General features: G+C 35.2%; 1 protein-coding gene across 6 annotated transcripts in view; it reads right to left on the reverse strand.

Annotated features, from left to right (window-relative positions):
• The window catches only part of LOC125681309 (signal transducer and activator of transcription 1-like), a 39,735-nt gene that overhangs the window by 19,473 nt on the left and 1,295 nt on the right, over window positions 1-18,967 (reverse strand). For all 6 annotated transcript variants that reach the window (XM_048921337.2, XM_048921339.2, XM_056156980.1 and 3 more), the window contains exons 3-9: window positions 18,586-18,754; window positions 16,978-17,076; window positions 10,967-11,035; window positions 8,241-8,301; window positions 5,740-5,831; window positions 4,463-4,629; window positions 307-441 (exon numbers count right to left, since the gene is read on the reverse strand). In XM_048921337.2, coding sequence (XP_048777294.2) covers window positions 307-441; window positions 4,463-4,629; window positions 5,740-5,831; window positions 8,241-8,301; window positions 10,967-11,035; window positions 16,978-17,076; window positions 18,586-18,754 — 792 coding nt within the window. The remainder of the gene's footprint in view (window positions 1-306; window positions 442-4,462; window positions 4,630-5,739; window positions 5,832-8,240; window positions 8,302-10,966; window positions 11,036-16,977; window positions 17,077-18,585; window positions 18,755-18,967) is intronic.

Here is an 18,967-nt window from a genome sequence, read left to right on the forward strand (position 1 = left end):
ATGGTCATGCATTTGAACAAACTTGAATCCCCTTTACCCATGGCTGATGTGTACCAAGTTTGATTAAAATTGGATCAGTAGTTCTGCAGGAGATGAAAATGTGTAAAGTTCACAGACAGACAGATGATAGACAATCAGTGATTGGAATAGCTCACTTGAGCTTTCAGCTCAGGTGAGCTAAAAATTCAAATGCTAAAAAGTTTAAAGAGAGTTATCTGACTAATAAACTTAGAATCAATCAATCCAAAAAGTTCACTTGGCTCTAAGCTCGAATAAAAGTCGATTTCGTGCACACATTGATCTCACCTCAGCAGAAGCCTTTCAAAGCAACTTTTGAGATGACAGCTGATGTTATGTATGATTTCTGGTTCCATTAACAATTCAAGTTTAGGCAGAGCATATTGCAGAATATCATACAATTTCTGACCCAGCCAGGAAAACCTGGAAAGAAGACATTTTAGATAAACTAAAGTGGTAAATATCAATTCAAATCATAATTTGAACTCCTAAATTTGTATATTAATTTTGAGTTGATGAAGCTAATCTTTAGTTCCATAAATGATGTATTAATTGATTTACAGTATCATGTGATTTCAATATACATATCATTATAAATCTGAAATGATACAAATAACTATGATTGTTTCACATTCAGTGACATCTCTACTCAACATTCAGAGGCATGTCCTCTCTCTACTCAACATTCAGTGACATGCCCTCTCTCTACTCAACATTCAGTGACATGCCCTCTCTCTACTCAACATTCAGAGGCATGCCCTCTCTCTCCAATATTCAGTAACATACCCTCTCTCTACTCAACATTCAGAGGCATGCCCTCTCTCTACTCAACATTCAGTGACATGCCCTCTCTCTGCAACATTCAGTGACATGCCCTCTCTCAACTCAACATTCAGTGACATCCCTCTCTCTACTCAACATTCAGAGGCATGCCCTCTCTCTACTCAACATTCAGTGACATGCCCTCTCTCTACTCAACATTCAGTGACATGCCCTCTCTCAACTCAACATTCAGTGACATGCCCTCTCTCTACTCAACATTCAGTGACATGCCCTCTCTCTACTCAACATTCAGTGACATGCCCTCTCTCAACTCAACATTCAGTGACATGCCCTCTCTCTACTCAACATTCAATGACATCCCTCTCTCTACTCAACATTCAGTGACATTCCCTCTCTCAACTCAACATTCAGTGACATGCCCTCTATCTACCCAACATTCAGTGACATGCCCTCTCTCTACTCAACATTCAGTGACATGCCCTCTCTCTACTCAACATTCAGTGACATACCCTCTCTCTCCAATATTCAGTGACATACCATCTCTCTACAACATTCAATGACATACCCTCTCTCTACTTAACATTCAGTGACATACCCTCTCTCTAATCAACATTCAGTGACATGCCCCCTCTCTCTCTCTACTCAACATTCAGTGACATACCCTCTCTCTCTACTCAACATTCAGTGACATACCCTCACTCTACTCAACATTCAGTGACTACCCTCTCTCTCTACTCAACATTCAGTGACATGCCCTCTCTCTACTCAACATTCAGTGACATGCCCTCTCTGTACTCAACATTCAGTGACATCCCTCTCTCTACTCAACATTCAGTGACATACCCTCACTCTACTCAACATTCAGTGACTACCCTCTCTCTCTACTCAACATTCAGTGACTACCCTCTCTCTCTACTCAACATTCAGTGACATACCCTCACTCTACTCAACATTCAGGCCAACGACAAAAATTGTTGAGTTTCCGCTAACGTTCCAGAAAAAAATAGGGTAGGTAGGTAGGAAATAAATTTTTTTTTTTTTTTTATATTTTATTTTTTCAAAGTATGCGAAAACATTGTAAACTCTAACAAGTTCAATGATCTATTGAATGTTATACTTTCAATATAAAATTTTGCTTAAATTGCATTGCAAGTAAACTTTCAATCTTAGCATTTCACCTGTTATTGGCTGAGGGTTATTTCCAGATGTTTTAGAAGAAACAATATTTTTCAATGAAACATATAGCATAAAACACAAATTAAAGTTAACTCCTTTATGCCCCTATGCTATACAAGTATCAGCTATATTGTTTCTACATTTAGATTGGTTGTCATGGGAATACTACTATTGGATATGTTTGACAGGAAAATAATATGATGATTTTGAAAAAAAAATATTAAAAAATCACCAAAATATCAACATCATTAACATATTTTAAGTTTATTAATTCATTTCTGAATGTACTTTCACAATCTAAATGGAACAAGGGTAGGAAGACAGTCTGGGCAGATCCCACTTATCCTAATGGGATCCAACTCTCTTCCAGCTAAAACTTTTTACCGGACATAAATTTTTATTTAAAAAAAAAAGTCTGCACATCTTTTTCCCCCTCAGCTCTCAACAGCCATCAATAACTCGGATGCGTTCACTGCTTTATTTGTGGCCTTTTTCATAGTGTATTCAGTTAGAACTGCAGCAGAAACCATGGATGTGCATACAAATTTGATAGACTGGACATTCAAGTGCACTATATAATGTCTGTCACTCTGCATTATGACCTCCATAAAAACACTATAGGAGTTGGCAATTTTAACAAAAGAAAGTCTTCTATGGAAACATGACACTTGGCAAAGTCTTTCGGCCGTCTGTTAACTTCAATTGTCAAAGCACCGTTGCGTGAGGCAAGCATGAAGGTACAGTACTAGGTCAACCATCATGCCATGCCTGCTGTTAGTTACAAACATTATCAATGTTGTTTAAACGCTTGACACAATACCATGCACTTTTGTACATCGTTAAAGCGTTTGAATGACTTCATCTCAATGTCTAACTAAAAAGAAAACCAAGAACCGAGAACATATTTTTTCCGGAAAAATGACGATATTTTTTTTTCAAATTAGCGGAAAAAATTTCTAGGGTCGGGGCTATAATTTAGGGTCGGTCGGGTTAGCGGAAACACAACATATTTTATCAGTGGCCTCAGTGACATACCCTCACTCTACTCAACATTCAGTGACATGCCCTCTCTTTACAACATTCAGTGACATGCCCCCTCTCTACTCAACATTCAGTGACATGCCCTCTCTGTACTCAACATTCAGTGACATCCCTCTCTGTACTCAACATTCAGTGACATACCCTCACTCTACTCAACATTCAGTGACTACCCTCTCTCTCTACTCAACATTCAGTGACTACCCTCTCTCTCTACTCAACATTCAGTGACATACCCTCACTCTACTCAACATTCAGTGACTACCCTCTCTCTCTACTCAACATTCAGTGACATGCCCTCTCTCTACCCAACATTCAGAGACTACCCTCTCTCTACTCAACATTCAGTGACATGCCCTCTCTCTACTCAACATTCAGTGACATACCCTATCTCTACTCAACATTCAGTGACATACCCTCTCTCTACAACATTCAGTGACATGCCCTCTCTCTACAACATTCAGTGACATACCCTCTGTCTCTCTACTCAACATTCAGTGACATGCCCCCTCTCTACTCAACATTCAGTGACATACCCTCTCTCTGCAACATTCAGTGATATGCCCTCTCTCTACTCAACATTCAGTGACATACCCTCTCTCTACAACATTCAGTGACATACCCTCTCTCTGCAACATTCAGTGACATACCCTCTCTCTACTCAACATTCAGTGACATACCCTCTCTCTACTCAACATTCAGTGACATACCCTCTCTCTACTTAACATTCAGTGACATACCCTCTCTCTACTTAACATTCAGTGACATACCCTCTCTCTACAACATTCAGTGACATGCCCTCTCTCTACTTAACATTCAGTGACATACCCTCTCTCTACTTAACATTCAGTGACTACCCTCTCTCTACTTAACATTCAGTGACATACCCTCTCTCTACAACATTCAGTGACATACCCTCTCTCTACTTAACATTCAGTGACATACCCTCTCTCTACTTAACATTCAGTGACATACCCTCTCTCTACTTAACATTCAGTGACTACCCTCTCTCTACTTAACATTCAGTGACATACCCTCTCTCTACAACATTCAGTGACATACCCTCTCTCTACTTAACATTCAGTGACATACCCTCTCTCTACTTAACATTCAGTGACTACCCTCTCTCTACTTAACATTCAGTGACATACCCTCTCTCTACTTAACATTCAGTGACATACTCTCTCTCTACTTAACATTCAGTGACATACCCTCTCTCTACAACATTCAGTGACATGCCCTCTCTCTACTTAACATTCAGTGACATACCCTCTCTCTACTTAACATTCAGTGACATACCCTCTCTCTACTTAACATTCAGTGACATACCCTCTCTCTACAACATTCAGTGACATACCCTCTCTCTACTTAACATTCAGTGACATACCCTCTCTCTACTTAACATTCAGTGACATACCCTCTCTCTACTTAACATTCAGTGACATACCCTCTCTCTACTTCAGTGGGGATTGGTGGTCTATGGTCCACTAAGTCAACATAAAACAATTGAAGCTGCTTCTTAAAAGCTGCCATCTTCCTTCTGAGAATTCCCTCAGCTTCCACAGCCTTTGTCTGTACTTCTTGCAGGTTACTAAGGATCTCCTGCCTAAGTTCCTGTAATTTTACAAGAACCACCAATTATAATTCTTGTTACAAATTAGATTCTAAGCAAATATAATTCTTATTAATACAAGTATTATGCATTGTAAGCATCTAAATTTGATATTAAACAAATATTCTTTTATTACAAAACTTTAACTCGGATTCATTATGCTGCAGATAAATTTTATGGAATTTTCTGGATCTACTAAAATCCCAAAATCATTGATCATATCACTCAGCAGCCATTTTTTGACACAGATCAACAAAACTAAAGATCACCGAATTTCACGAAGCATGTGAATACAATCTTTTGGCTCAGGTGACATAATAGCAGGAAATTCTAATAAAATGTACACTGTATATTGGAAGACCTGCTGTCTTCACAAAAGATACAGGCCCATCAAACCAGTAACAAATGTTCATAAAAGATACAGGCCCATCAAACCAGTAACAAATGTTCACAAAAGATACAGGTCCATCAAACCAGTAACAAATGTTCACAAAAGATACAGGTCCATTAAACCAGTAACAAACGTTCACAAAAGATACAGGTCCATCAAACCAGTAACAAATGTTCACAAAAGATACAGGTCCATTAAACCAGTAACAAATGTTCACAAAAGATACAGACCCACCAAACCAGTAACAAATGTTTTTTTTTAAAGATTTCATTCCATAGATGGTTGAGGCAATGGACAATTGGCCCAAATCATTATCTGAAGTTATCTAAATTGTACTGTATATTTCTAGTTTAAAAGAATTTGATTCCATCCAGCTTGCACCTCAAAGATGCATGTAGGACTAAATGTACTATGTTTGCACAGATTGGAAAGTTGTATTCTTGTAGCTTTGGAGTAAAGAGATATGTTCTTGATGACCATGTATTTATGTTAACAGGATATACATGTACTATATTATCATTAGGATTGATCATTGATGGGAAATTCAGTATATTAAAAACAACACATCTCTTGACAACAAGTGTTGAGACTTAACATAGCTGTATATCAAACAGGAAATGTTTGTTATCAGCACTTCACAGATTGAAGATTGTTCCATTTCAATTAACTTACCCAGAAATCTTGACACTTATCAGTGGACATCACATGATAGAGCACTTACTGAAAGTAATTGAAGCTTTTTCTGGTGTTGGTGTGACTCCATTTGCTGTCTTTGTTGCATTCCACTATATCCTCCATTCAATAGATCAAAACCTACAGAATTTATAGGAGAAATGAACTGTTAATCACCTTGTTAAAATTAACACATGATTCCGTTCATTAATTGAGTGCAACACTTGCACTTGTCATCTCATGCATGTATTTATATACTACAGTATACTCTGTCCACTCTGACCTTCACCTATGGACAATTTGAGATTGATGGAAGTCTTGATTGCCGAAAATACAATTTGGCTTATAGATCTTTAATTTACTACACACTACATGCAACTCTGGAAAACTCAGTCCATGGGATCACAATAAACTTTAGTGAGAGATTGAGAGTTCAAGTTTAAGAGTCCGGAAATCAGCACTTCGATTGACCAATTTTAACTTTTACACTAACCAAATATATCAAGTGGTAAAATTTCTAAATATTTTTATTTGACAAGTTTATTCAATGACTTTTTGTTTGCTGCAGTGAAAAAATTAATGTCAAATTAAAAACTTAAGGTCAGATGTGACATCAAAACCATGATCATGTGCCTCCATTGCTAGATGCATCACATATGCAATTTCAAACTACACAGGACTTACACTATCTGAGTAATGACCTGCTGTAAAAGTTAGAACCTGGTCACTCAACCAGCAAATACATGTATAGGTGAGATACAGCACCTGAATGATGAATGGTTCCATGTATAGGTGAGATACGGCACCTGAATGATGAATGGTTACGTGTATAGGTGAGATACGGCACCTGAATGATGAATGGTTACATGTATAGGTAAGATACAGCACCTGAATGATGAATGGGTGCGTGTATAGGTGAGATACGGCACCTGAATGATGAATGGTTATATGTATAGGTTAGATACGGCACCGGAATGAATGGTTGCGTGTATAGGTGATACGGCACCTGAACGATGAATGGTTACGTGTTTAGGTCAGATACAGCACCTGAATGATGAATGGTTACGTGTATAAGTGAGATACGGCACCTGAATAATGAATGGTTTAATACGTGTATAGGTGAGATACGGCACCTGGATGAATGGTTGTGTTTATCCATAGATGCAAATTAAAATTACAGAAAGAAATAACAGTAACTGAGAAATGGACTACAAAAACTAAGCTGGTCACTCATTCAGAAATTATAATAATATATAATTATGAAGAATGGCTGTATGCATCCATAAAATACATGTACATGTATTACATCTCGATAGAATTATTCTATACAATGTGTTACTTGATGGGTCTAGACAGTTGTGTGCATGAGAGAAAAATCTTAATTTACATTTTCCACAAACATCACATTTTCTCTTGCTTGGTTTCAATATAATAAACAATTTATTGCATGAAGGTTTGGGAGACATGAAGACCTATAATCCAAAAAAATTGCATTCTCCTCGGGTATTGCCCTCATGAAATATGATTTTTCTGGGGGAAATAGATATTCACATTTTCCTCACATCATGCAATAAATGTATAATATACCACATATAGTTCTAAGTTTAAATCACATTGATGATATCTGATATCTGAGGGATGGACCCATTGCAAACAAGAGGTACTGTGAGCAATGATCACTAAGAATACCCCCCACTTACCCCAATCTCCCAAAGGGTGTTGTTAAAAGTATAGATTACCCCTTTCCTAAGTGTAAAAAAGAAAGGACATGACAAAACCTTGTAGTTTCTTCTCTAGGGAGAAATGAATAAGAGATAAAACCATATTGCTACTTCAATGTCCAGTGCGCTTGACCTTTGAACCCCAAATTCGATAGGGATGATCTTCGTCCCATGGGTAGTCCAATATGTATGATATGGCGACTGTAGGTGGAAAGGATAATGCTTTAGAACCCAGAAACCATTGCGTCTACAGATGGACGGTTAACCTGATTCCAGTATCCCCCCCCCCCCCCTTTGTTGCGGGAGGTATGAAAATAACCCAAGAGATTGTTTTAAAAACTAACTTCCGACTAAGACTAAAAATGTTACATAATTCTAAAAACTCATCAACTTCATTAATTTTGTGAGATTATACTTATATAAAATTACATGACTTTAAAATTCTTCTTATTTACATTAAAATCATAATTTAATCACTAGAGAGAATAAAGTCAAAAGCAAAAGAAAATTTGGTCATAGTTGTAAATTCTATTGTAAAACATGACCATGGTCACTTATATAAAAAAAAAGGGGGGGGTGGGGGGTTAGATGCAGTATCTAAGTGAAAGGTTGTCTATCCCTTGATGCACTATCCATGCAAGTTGGAATCATGTAGGGTGAATAGTTTCTTTATCCATAACTGCAAATAACCTGGTCATTCATACAGAATATTGTAGGTCATACACAGAATCATGAATGACTGTCTGCATTAATCATCCAATATCCTCTATAAATCAATATTGCATTCATCATCACCTGTCTCCAATTTACTCAATACAGTCTTACTTACCAACATGAGCACTCATAGTGCCATCCAATTGTTCAAACTTATCAATGACGGCAATGAGATTCTGAAAAATAAACAAGAGGCCCATTGGCCACATCGCTCACCTGAGTCACCTTGGCTCATATTTAATAATTTTTCCTATATATCAGCATGTAAAACTTTGATCCCTATTGTGACCCCAATCTACTCCCGGAAGCATGATTTTTTTTACAAAATTGATTCTGGACTAGGTCAGGAAGCTTTCATGTGAATGTAAACTTTTCTGCCCCAGTGATTTTTCAGAAGATTTTTAATGATTTTTTTCTATATATTTGTATGTAAAAATTGACCCCCCCTTGTGGCCCCATCCTGCCTCCAGGAGCCATGATTTTTACAAACTTGAATCTGCACTATGCCAGGAAGCTTTCATGTAAATTTCCACATTCCTGGCCCAGTAGTTTTTGAGATGAATATTTTTAAAGATTTTCCCTATACATTTGTATGCAAATCTTTGATCAACACTTGTGTCCCCATCCTATCCTAAAACTTTGATCCCTTATTGTGGTCTCATCCAACCCCCAGGGGCCATGATTTGAACAAACTTAAGTCTGCACTACAACAGGAAGCTTTCATGTAAATTTCAGCTTTTCTGGCTCAGTGGTTCTAGACAGGAAGATTTTTAAATGACTCCACCCTATTTTTGCATTTTTGTGATTATCTCCCCTTTGAAAGGTACATGGCCGTTCTTTGAACAAACTTGAAAGCCCTTCACCCAAGGATGTTTTTGGCCAAATTTGGTTGAAATTGGCCAAGTGGTTCTGGAGAAGAAGTCGAAAATGTAAAAAGTTTAAAGACAGACAATGGACAACAGGCGATCAGAAAAGCTCACTTCAGCTTTCAGCTCAGGTGAGCTAAAAACAAAACACTCTACATAACAAAAGAACAAAATGGATTATCTACATCACATATTGTACATGTTACAATTTACATTCACTGTTTTCCCCTTAACATCATTATGTGTAGCATTACAATATGCAATTTAAAAATTCATTACATGGAACTCAACAAAATCAATTTCAATCATTTATTTTAAAAATCTTGTTTTGGATAAAGTGCAGTATGGTGATAAACACATAACAATATTAATTAAAGCAAGCTGAAAAACATACAATTACTGTAACTGTATTTCATAAAGAATGTTTAACTTTCTTTTTTTTATAATGAATATTCATTATTAATTCAATCGATTACTTATGCATTTACATCAATTGTGGACTTTCAATTTCTGATAATTCATTATAAAAATCTCCAATTTCACATCACTAAAGAGACTTACATTCCAAACTTTACAACTAAAATATTATCAAAAAAATTAGAACTTATTCAAATGTCCAATTAACTTCAAAGTAACAATTTAAATCAAATTGTTGGCAATTAAAAATAAGTAAATATCGAATATATTGGCCGTCTTCAATTGTTTCTATAATGACTTATGTAACAAAAATGGTAAATTCCTGCAACTTTTCTAGAATACAAGCTAAATTTTCAAAACATGTAAGCCAAACTTTGTTTTAGTCATTATAGAGCAAATTTGTACTTTTACCATATTCTTATATTTCAATGATAAAATAGATCTTAAATTTGATAACTAATACATACTTTCAACCAAACCAAACAAGCTCTGAATCCCATCAAGTTGCTATACTCATGCCTAATATTTAAAGGATTTAGTTATTGATTGATTACATAATGCAATGCATTTGTTAGTGTTGAGACGGTGTAGTCATAGTGGTAGATCCCATCAAAGCCAGGGGTAAACAAAGTATATCAAAGTGAAAGCTTACAGACGGACGACAGATAACGGGTGATCAGAAAAGCTCACTTGCGCTTTCAGCTCAGGTGAGCTAAAAACCACATGCATATCTAAATCAACAGGATTAAATATCAACTCAGCAAAAACAAAGGCAACAGGCAACAACCAGGACATAGAAAATCAATGAAGGAGTGATTGAGGAAGCTGACAGGTGCAACTGAGAGCAAAGAAGAGGGACAACAAAAAGGAGATTCACAGAAGATTGGGTCAAGCCACTTGATGCTAGAGTAGCCTTTAACAGACTATCCAAGAATAGTCCAATAGTCATCATCTAAGAAGTACAAAATTGAAGATGTTAGTCTGTTTATGGTGTACGGTAAAGAGACCTGAAAGTTGACCAAAGGAGATGAAAAACTACTTGACACCTTCCTCCTTAAGTGTATTAAAAAGATATTGAGAATATTCTGACCTATAAAAACTACAAATGAAAAAGTGAGAGAATTAGCCAACATGGAAAACATCACTAGTATCATAAAAAATGAGATGAAAATGGATAGGGCATGTAATAAGAATGAGAAGTAATAGCCAAGCCAGAACAGCCCCAGACTGAACACCCAAAGGGTTAAGGGTTCGGGTGTCCAAAGCAAGGAAGATCGAAGGAAACATGGAGAAGAACTGTGGTACGAGAAAGGAAACATGGATAAGAACTGTGGAACGAGAAAGGAAACAACTGGGATTTAGGTTCTGGGATGAAGCCACCAGGAAAGCCAAAGACAGATCAGAATGGAGAGGAATTATCCACAGCCCAAATTCTCCACACGGGGAGAAGGAACCGATGATGGACACATTGGGGCTTCAAAGGGTAATCACAGGGAATTAAGGGAAAACAGTTGGAAATGTAAATATAAATCTACTGATAGATGAGGAGCCAGTATACCTTGCTGTATTCCTCCACATATCTTATGATCTGGTCTTGGTCATCATAGTTATACTCCATGGCCTTGGTCTGTACAAAATAAAGGAACAAACATATAAAACAGCTCTTCTAGTGCATCACACATAAGTTATTATGGACTGTTTAGCAGGGAGACATCACAAATTATCCTGTCTTAGGAGAGTTATCACCCTTGAGAACATATGTTTTATTATCCTGAAGAATCTAGAAGTAATATAAAACTATCGGACATTTATTGACTTGTACCATATTCATTATTTAAGGTAATTCCCCATACCACATCAAATAACGTTAGAAATGTTATTCACGAGTCACGAAAGTTATCATATATTCAATGAAACCGATGGCATTTTGGTGAATTTTGTAGACCATATTAGGACTGATTGTTTGAAAGCAAACAACAAAAATTTAGAATTAAGGATGTATGCTACACCAGAGAAATTTGATGTAGATGAAAAGTGGAGGATATGTACAACAATATTTTGAAGTTGAAAATTTTCAAATTTACTTAATTTTGTTAAAAAATAGTTTTTGTAGAAGGTAATCTGAAAAAAATTTAAAACCCTTGCTGGACTCGAACCTGCGACCTACAGTTCAGCAGTCGATATTCTAACCTACTGAGCTACTCGGCTATATATTCAAATGGAAAAGGAAAAATCAAATATTGCTGATATCGATTTTTTCATCCATGTTTTTAAAGGAAGTCAGCCATTATGACGATGTAGAGTACTACCTTAAAAAACAACTTACGAATCGCATTACTACAAACAAGCCGGTTCTATAAAAAAGAACACTCGGGAGAGAAAATGCTTATAGTTATATGCATCACGAAATCATAAACTCTCCATACACATTGCGTTATGACACACAGTTGTTTAGTAATTCCCATGTCTGAGATTTCTGCAAATATTACAGATTATGATGTTAAATCATGTTGCCAACCTTCAATGTATCTAATGTAGACCATTTCTTTTGTGTGATTTTAGATCATTAATGACGGGTAGAAATATCGAATCTCCTACAAAATGCAAATTTTTAAGTGCTACATGTACTGACAGTCACATATTTTTGTTATGTTTTCCTTATAATTTATTTAAACATGAAAGAATACGATGTTGTCATGACCTAAATAAAATATATACATAATCTAAAGCTATATGACATTGTAACCCCCATTACAAATTTTTTGAATTTATCTATATGACAAAAATCGCTTTCAAAGCCTCCGGAATCCATAATAAATGTGCATATGTACATGTATGTGCATATTCCTGTTGTGTCTAATGATTTCAGGACTGTCAGATTTGTCACATATTTATTTCTAGGTGTCCTACGTTTGTGTTTTTGTACATGTGTACAGTATGGATCATGGGTGTTACATGTAATTTTCTTTTATCTAAAACACTTTTCTTGCCGGACATGATCTTCAATGATGTTTTGCTTGAACTGACGTTACAACGTTTCATATGTTTGTGTATTTGCTAAACGCCGACGCTGAATATGACGTCACAATGCACTGTTTACATCAGTTGCATAACGTTTCCCGCGTTCAATGAATAGGCGGATCAAAAATGTCTAAAGTTAGAATACTCTGTCCTCACACGTTAGGTGCTAATATTTCGGGATATTTTTTGTCCTGTTATGGATCTATATATTAATGCCAATATTTTTTGCTTCGCCCTCAAACACGGTCACGCCGCAAGACATATTATTATTTTGTATTTACCAGAAAAAGCTTTGATTGGTTCTACTAGATTTCATGCAATTTTCTTGTTGATATCTGTTCCAGTGCCAACCATCTACGTGACGAGTAATTAATTTCTTCATGGCAAAATTGGCAAAAGCCCTTCCCGCTAACATTAATTTTCGTTCACCTTTTCTCCAACCACTCCCAACTCCATGGGGTTTTGATACTTTTATCGACTTCTTGAACACTTTTATTCTCCAACCCAGGTCGTAGAATTTTGGCATCCATTACGGATTTTTACCGCGACCAACATTCTCAAGTTAAACTACCAACGATTGGTTAAACATACAATTACTAGCTTCCAAGAACCAATGAAATTGAGTGTTACGTCCAATGATGAAAGATAGTATAAAAGGATCTAAAATAGATTCACAGGACAAAAACGGTCAAGTATGTCTATTTTAAAAAAGCTTAATACAAATTTATAAGCGGATTGCACAAATTTAAAGAGCGAAATTTCGCTAAAAAGCAATCTGATTAAAATCAGATCCTAGAATACGCTCACAATCGCTACAATAGGATCTGACACAACCCCATAGGGGATCATGTCCACATGAATTTTGGTTTGGAATATTCATGAGAATTATTAGCCAGTCAGATTGCGCCATACAGACAATGATGACTATTTATGCGGTTCCTGGCAATTCGTAAGCAAATTGCTATAATCTCTCTCCCAGGAAGTTTATTCAACACTGTAAAATTGTATATTCTCGCATAACGAATTTTAAACTTTCGCAATAATGCCTAATTTATTCCGTTCATACAAACAACAAAACGTACGATATGAAATATACCCAAATTATATTAATTGTGAATTCCGATTTATGTACAGTATGAATAGGGATGGGTACGATTTGAATAGTTTTCAAGATGGTTTACTTAAATAACGTGAGGAATATAATGCCAGTCGACGTTAACGGTGCATTGTGACGTCGCATCTAGCTGCGATATACATGTTTTCTTTCAAACCAAACAATTGCAGCCATTTTCCTTGAATTGTGAACTCCATCGGGATTTTTTAGCGTTTGAATGAAAGAAAACCCGCAGAGAATACAGACGTTTCAATCGCATGTTTTGTGTGAAGTCATCTGTCAAACGCGCAGCCATTTTTAGTGCATCTCTAATGTAAATAATGATGCAAAGGTTCATGGGAGAAAAATTATCGTTGGTATAAATCGACAGGGTCAATTTGATTGGCTTAACGAAAGGTCATGCGGACGTGACCCTATATGGGGTTACGTCAGATCCTAGTGTAGCGATCTAAGTGAGCGGATCTCCGGATCTGGTTTTAATCAGATTTGCTAAAAAGCGGAAGAAAATCAGGTCTGCTGTATATTAGTCAAAATTTGACTACTATACCGCATTTTCATCACTTTGAAACCAAGAGCATGGTTCAGTAGAAGAAAAATTATTGAAAACTGTCAGCTACAATACATTTTCTACAATTTATATGAAAGAAACATATTTCTATCGTTTAGATAAAGACAGTGCCTTAAAATCTTTGTATAAACATTGCTTGTTTTAAAGTGATGTGTAAAAACAGTTCTATTTTTAGAAACAGCTGTACTCTGGGAAAGGCTGCTAAACATATTTTTCTTGGGGAATTTGGTCAATATACATCCTCAACAAAATACATGCAAATTTTGATAGGAATTTGTAGGTTTTTCAATATCAAGATGTGGTATGGGGAATTACCTTAAAACAATAACAAAATTGTAACAACTTTTTCTGCAGATAATTCAAATAAATTTTCAATGGTTTTCGAGGGGTGAAATCAATCTTATCCTCAACTTTATGGGGTATTTTGTTTTATACTCAATGTTATACATTTATTAGATGTGTATGTTAAACGAAGCAAAACACAGAAGTTTGGGGCAGATAAAGCACACATCTCATGTTTTCAAAGTATACAAAATTACATGCATGTCTTCCTTATGCTTGTAAAAATTAATTCTAATAGTCTGTTCACCGAAATATTGCGATAATTAACCACAATACAGACTTAAAAATCTAAGCCCCGATTTCAAAAAGTCTAGTTAATTAGGTAGTCATGTTATACAGTGACGTCACATGCACCCTTCTTCGATCAACTGATTGTGAAAGTAATGTGATATCATTAAAAACTCAGCCCAATTTATTCACCATGGACAACATTTAAACCGATGTTGACAAATTTCCCCGAGTTTTATGTTTTCGCCACCAGCGCATACAAATATTGATGTAAATAACCAAAATATAGCGAGGAAAGCGAGTGTGAAATCGGCGATATCGCAAGTAAATAATGTTTATATGGGTCACTGTCTACACACTATTTGGTAATGTTGTTCCTTTATACATCTGTAATTGGCGCTGTTTTTCTAAAATAAACAGTGCAATTATTATTTATTTTTGGATTAGACAAATTATGAAAAGTTACATTGTTGACAACTAGGCCTAGCTACTGTCACGGGTGCATTTCAGAAAGCAAAAAAAAAAAAAACACACACACAGGCAAATCAATAAAAATAATCAAATTTAAAGTGGAAATCACAATATCTTATTTTAATATTTTATTCTAATTAGCAATCTTATGATTTTTTAATTATGACCTGCACGTTGTTAGGAAGTAGGAGCACAGCGTTGTATTGACTCACTCAAAAATGTTACGAGTTCAATGAGAAATAATTTTATAATTCAATTTAAAGTTAGGAAATACAATATTCTATTATTTATAATTAAGGTAACTCCATACTCGCAGTTTTATCTGATACAAGTTTAAAATGTGTATTTATTTCCACTCATTAGAGTTAAAACTAACAAATTATCAAACAAAATACATAGGTCATCACACTTTTTAAGATGTGAGACGTACATAAACAGAATCCTATATCACCGTCAGAAAATTGCAATTTTCCTTAACTAGTGTTATTAAAATTCCATACAAAGTGGTTATGACGATATAATAGCATTCATAACAATTTCATGAAACTGTATCTTCACAAAAATATACAAAATGTCTGTAAAAAATACAGGAAATCATCGCATAATAGACTTGATAAAGAAATCAATAGAAACTGAGTTATTGCCCTTGGATTCAATATTTTGAAACATATCATTGATTATTCATCTATAACTTAGACTTTTGAAATATTTTATTTTTAACAAGACTTTTTACAATAACTATAGGAAAAGACTCCAACAAAATTTATGTTCATATCATACATAATCTAAATAAATCATTGATTTTGCAAAATCTGATGACATCACAGGAGGGTGGAATTACTTTAAAAGTTCAATCATTTTGTATTTTTAACATTTTTGTAAATCTACCAGTTGGTAGAAACCAGGAGCAAAGTTATGTAGTTACAAAGTGAAGGTCAGTTGATCCGACCATGTATTGAATTTGAAGATCAGAACAGCATTATGTATATTCTGTAGGCCTAGCAGTGCTTAGCTTCGATATATCCATTTTCTCGCAGTTTATCTGGGTCTTTGTCCAAGCAGTGTTTGAAAAGGTGACTGGGTGTTTTTTTAAAGGTAAAGTTCTTGCTCCAACAAAATTTTTATCCATGTCTTTTTTTTGCATACCTTCCTTCGAAAAATTTAAAAATATTCAGTCTAAATCCTTTCCACCAACAAATAGGCCTACTACACCCTTACATTTCACAAAACACCTTAATGCAATCTTATTTACATGCCATTAACGTGATTGGTTTTTTGTCAATTAAATCTAATCTGTTTATGAAATGGCTATAATAGATGTTTTCAAACCCGCGGGCACATATGACGTCACACATAATGGCACGTAAAATTGTGAAAGTAAATATGCATATGGCAAGATTTGAATTTCATCGCTTTCGAACTCGAAAACTTCGCAAACTATTTCTGATCATTAAAAACACATATAAAGTAGTTTTAGGCATGAAAAGAATTAATTTTGCTGAAAAAATTAAAAAGTTTAGAAACATGTGTTGTGTTTGTATTTCTGTTTTGTTTTATGAAATATGTTACTATACAAATACATGTATTGCATATAGTTGAAAGTAACATTAAAAATTTTCACCACTAAAGAAGACAGTTCTTTAAAATCAGAGCAAATGTGTTGTAGTAAATCAGAGTCTTCACTCTGTATACAAAATGTGGACACTAAATGTGTAAAATGTTTTGGTATTTTTTTTCCATAGGATAGTTATGCAGTGAACCATGTCAAAGTGACTCGCGTTCTTTTCTACATCAATATCCAAAATCTACTCCATCGGGTATTTACCTCCAGGGCAGCAATAAACTGTTTCAGCAGTCTTTGCTCTTCAACCAGAAATCGACACATACTGCTGATAAATAGCTTGGGGCTTCTTTCATAGCTGTTCTACAATACAAATATAGGCCTATAGTTACTCTATTAATACAAATAACCACTCATGCAGCATGAATTACAATACACCTGTACTCATTTACAGATTCTTGAACATATTTACAAGTGATCAGTTCTTGTAAATATTAGCAACATTTGTCAAATGAGGAAATATGAATTTCAAGCACTTTAAAAAATAGCTGACCTACAAAACAGAACTATTACAAAAAATGAAACATGAATCATCAAAATAAAATGAACCAAAGCAATGAGAAAACTGCTTGATGATTTGGAAAAAATAAAAATTTACTAAATACAAAACATTTTGGAAGGAACACAATATTGAATTCTCATGAGCATATCATTAACGTTGACTGTACTGGACCAAAAATGGTTCCTACCGGTTAATGAACATAAGAGGAATTTAAGGATTGTAGCAGAAAAGCCCTTGATGTGAGAAATTACCAGAAGCCTGGGCATTGGTAAAAAAAAATTACCAGTGTTATCAACATCTCCTTTACTAGCTTGCTAGCTGCGTTACCTTCTATATATTTACAAGGGTCTTACAGATGAAAATCACCCTTAATTCTTAAATTTTCCAAAGGACTTGAACATAAAACATGATTTATATCTAAAATCATGTCAATCGAGTAAGTGAACATCTACAAAATGAGGTATGACTTTTAAAATATATTAGCAGAATCCAGGCATTTGTGGAGGTTGCTTCCCCTTGTGCTGTGTCCTAACCCCTTCTAGGGTCTACTACAGTCTTCAGACACCATACCTTATTTTATTTATCTGTACGGTTTAAATATATAATAAACATAGTCAGAACTTTATAATCCTGAGAATGAATCAGATTTAGATTGTCAGTGTATCATTAAACCTCTTTTAAAATATTTCCCCAAATGACTTATAGCTCTCTAAACTTGTAAACAGCCACTAAAACAAGAATATATAGGAAGTATTTTACACATAATTTGCATAGTTCTGAAACACACTTTTCTTACAATTACTGCATTGCCATTCTCTCACCAGTGGGCGTGTTATGCAAGTTTCACTTACACCTCTGTCAACATATGTAATCATGTGACAATATAATCACATGATATAAAGTCATTCTGAGATTCGTTTCCTTTTCCTTTAAAAGTTCTGGCAACAGGTGATACATCAGGCTTTTTTCATGACCACACCTGAATGTCCTACATTCATACGCGTATTACGAAGTAGTTCCAAATTTAAGATCAGAAAACAGCTATTTTAAACAATTGACAGTATTAAGCATCAATATACTTGCACCAAAAGCATTTCATAATATGACTAAACATCTAATCCAAAACATAAATGTTCAATATTACACTTTTACAAGATTTCTGTAAAAAGCCGTTGGCAGAGGTATACTGCGAGTAGCGCACGGAACTCTGGGTAGAGAATGTTGCACTGCACAAACTGGAGAGAAACAAAATTTCTTCAAATTTTTTTTGTATGTACATATAAATCACATTAGTCTGTGCTCAAGTATACCTTGATGCTGTCATATATAACCCGCTGGTTCAACCTTTGGGTCTGGCCTGCATCCTCGTGCTCCAGAGAGTCAAAATGTTCCAGAATCATGGTGAACATGAGTCTATATGCTGCATCACTCTTTGGATCTGCCTCATCATGTGTCAGCACAAACTGTTCTCCATTTTTCCTGCAGTTTTGAGTTTGGTATGATTTGATTACAGAAGTTTGTATAAGAATGGATATATATAAAAAGTAACAAGAATAACTCAGTTTTATGTCATTTTTACTCATTCAGGGCATCAAACTTTCTTCAATTTGCCTTAATTTTAATCAACCTTTCTCCAGTGAAACCTTTATGGCTTGTCTGGCAGATCATAAATAGATGGAATATCGGAACCAT

This window comes from Ostrea edulis, chromosome 2, assembly GCF_947568905.1.
Source record: "Ostrea edulis chromosome 2, xbOstEdul1.1, whole genome shotgun sequence".
Taxonomy (NCBI): Eukaryota; Metazoa; Mollusca; class Bivalvia; order Ostreida; family Ostreidae; genus Ostrea; species Ostrea edulis.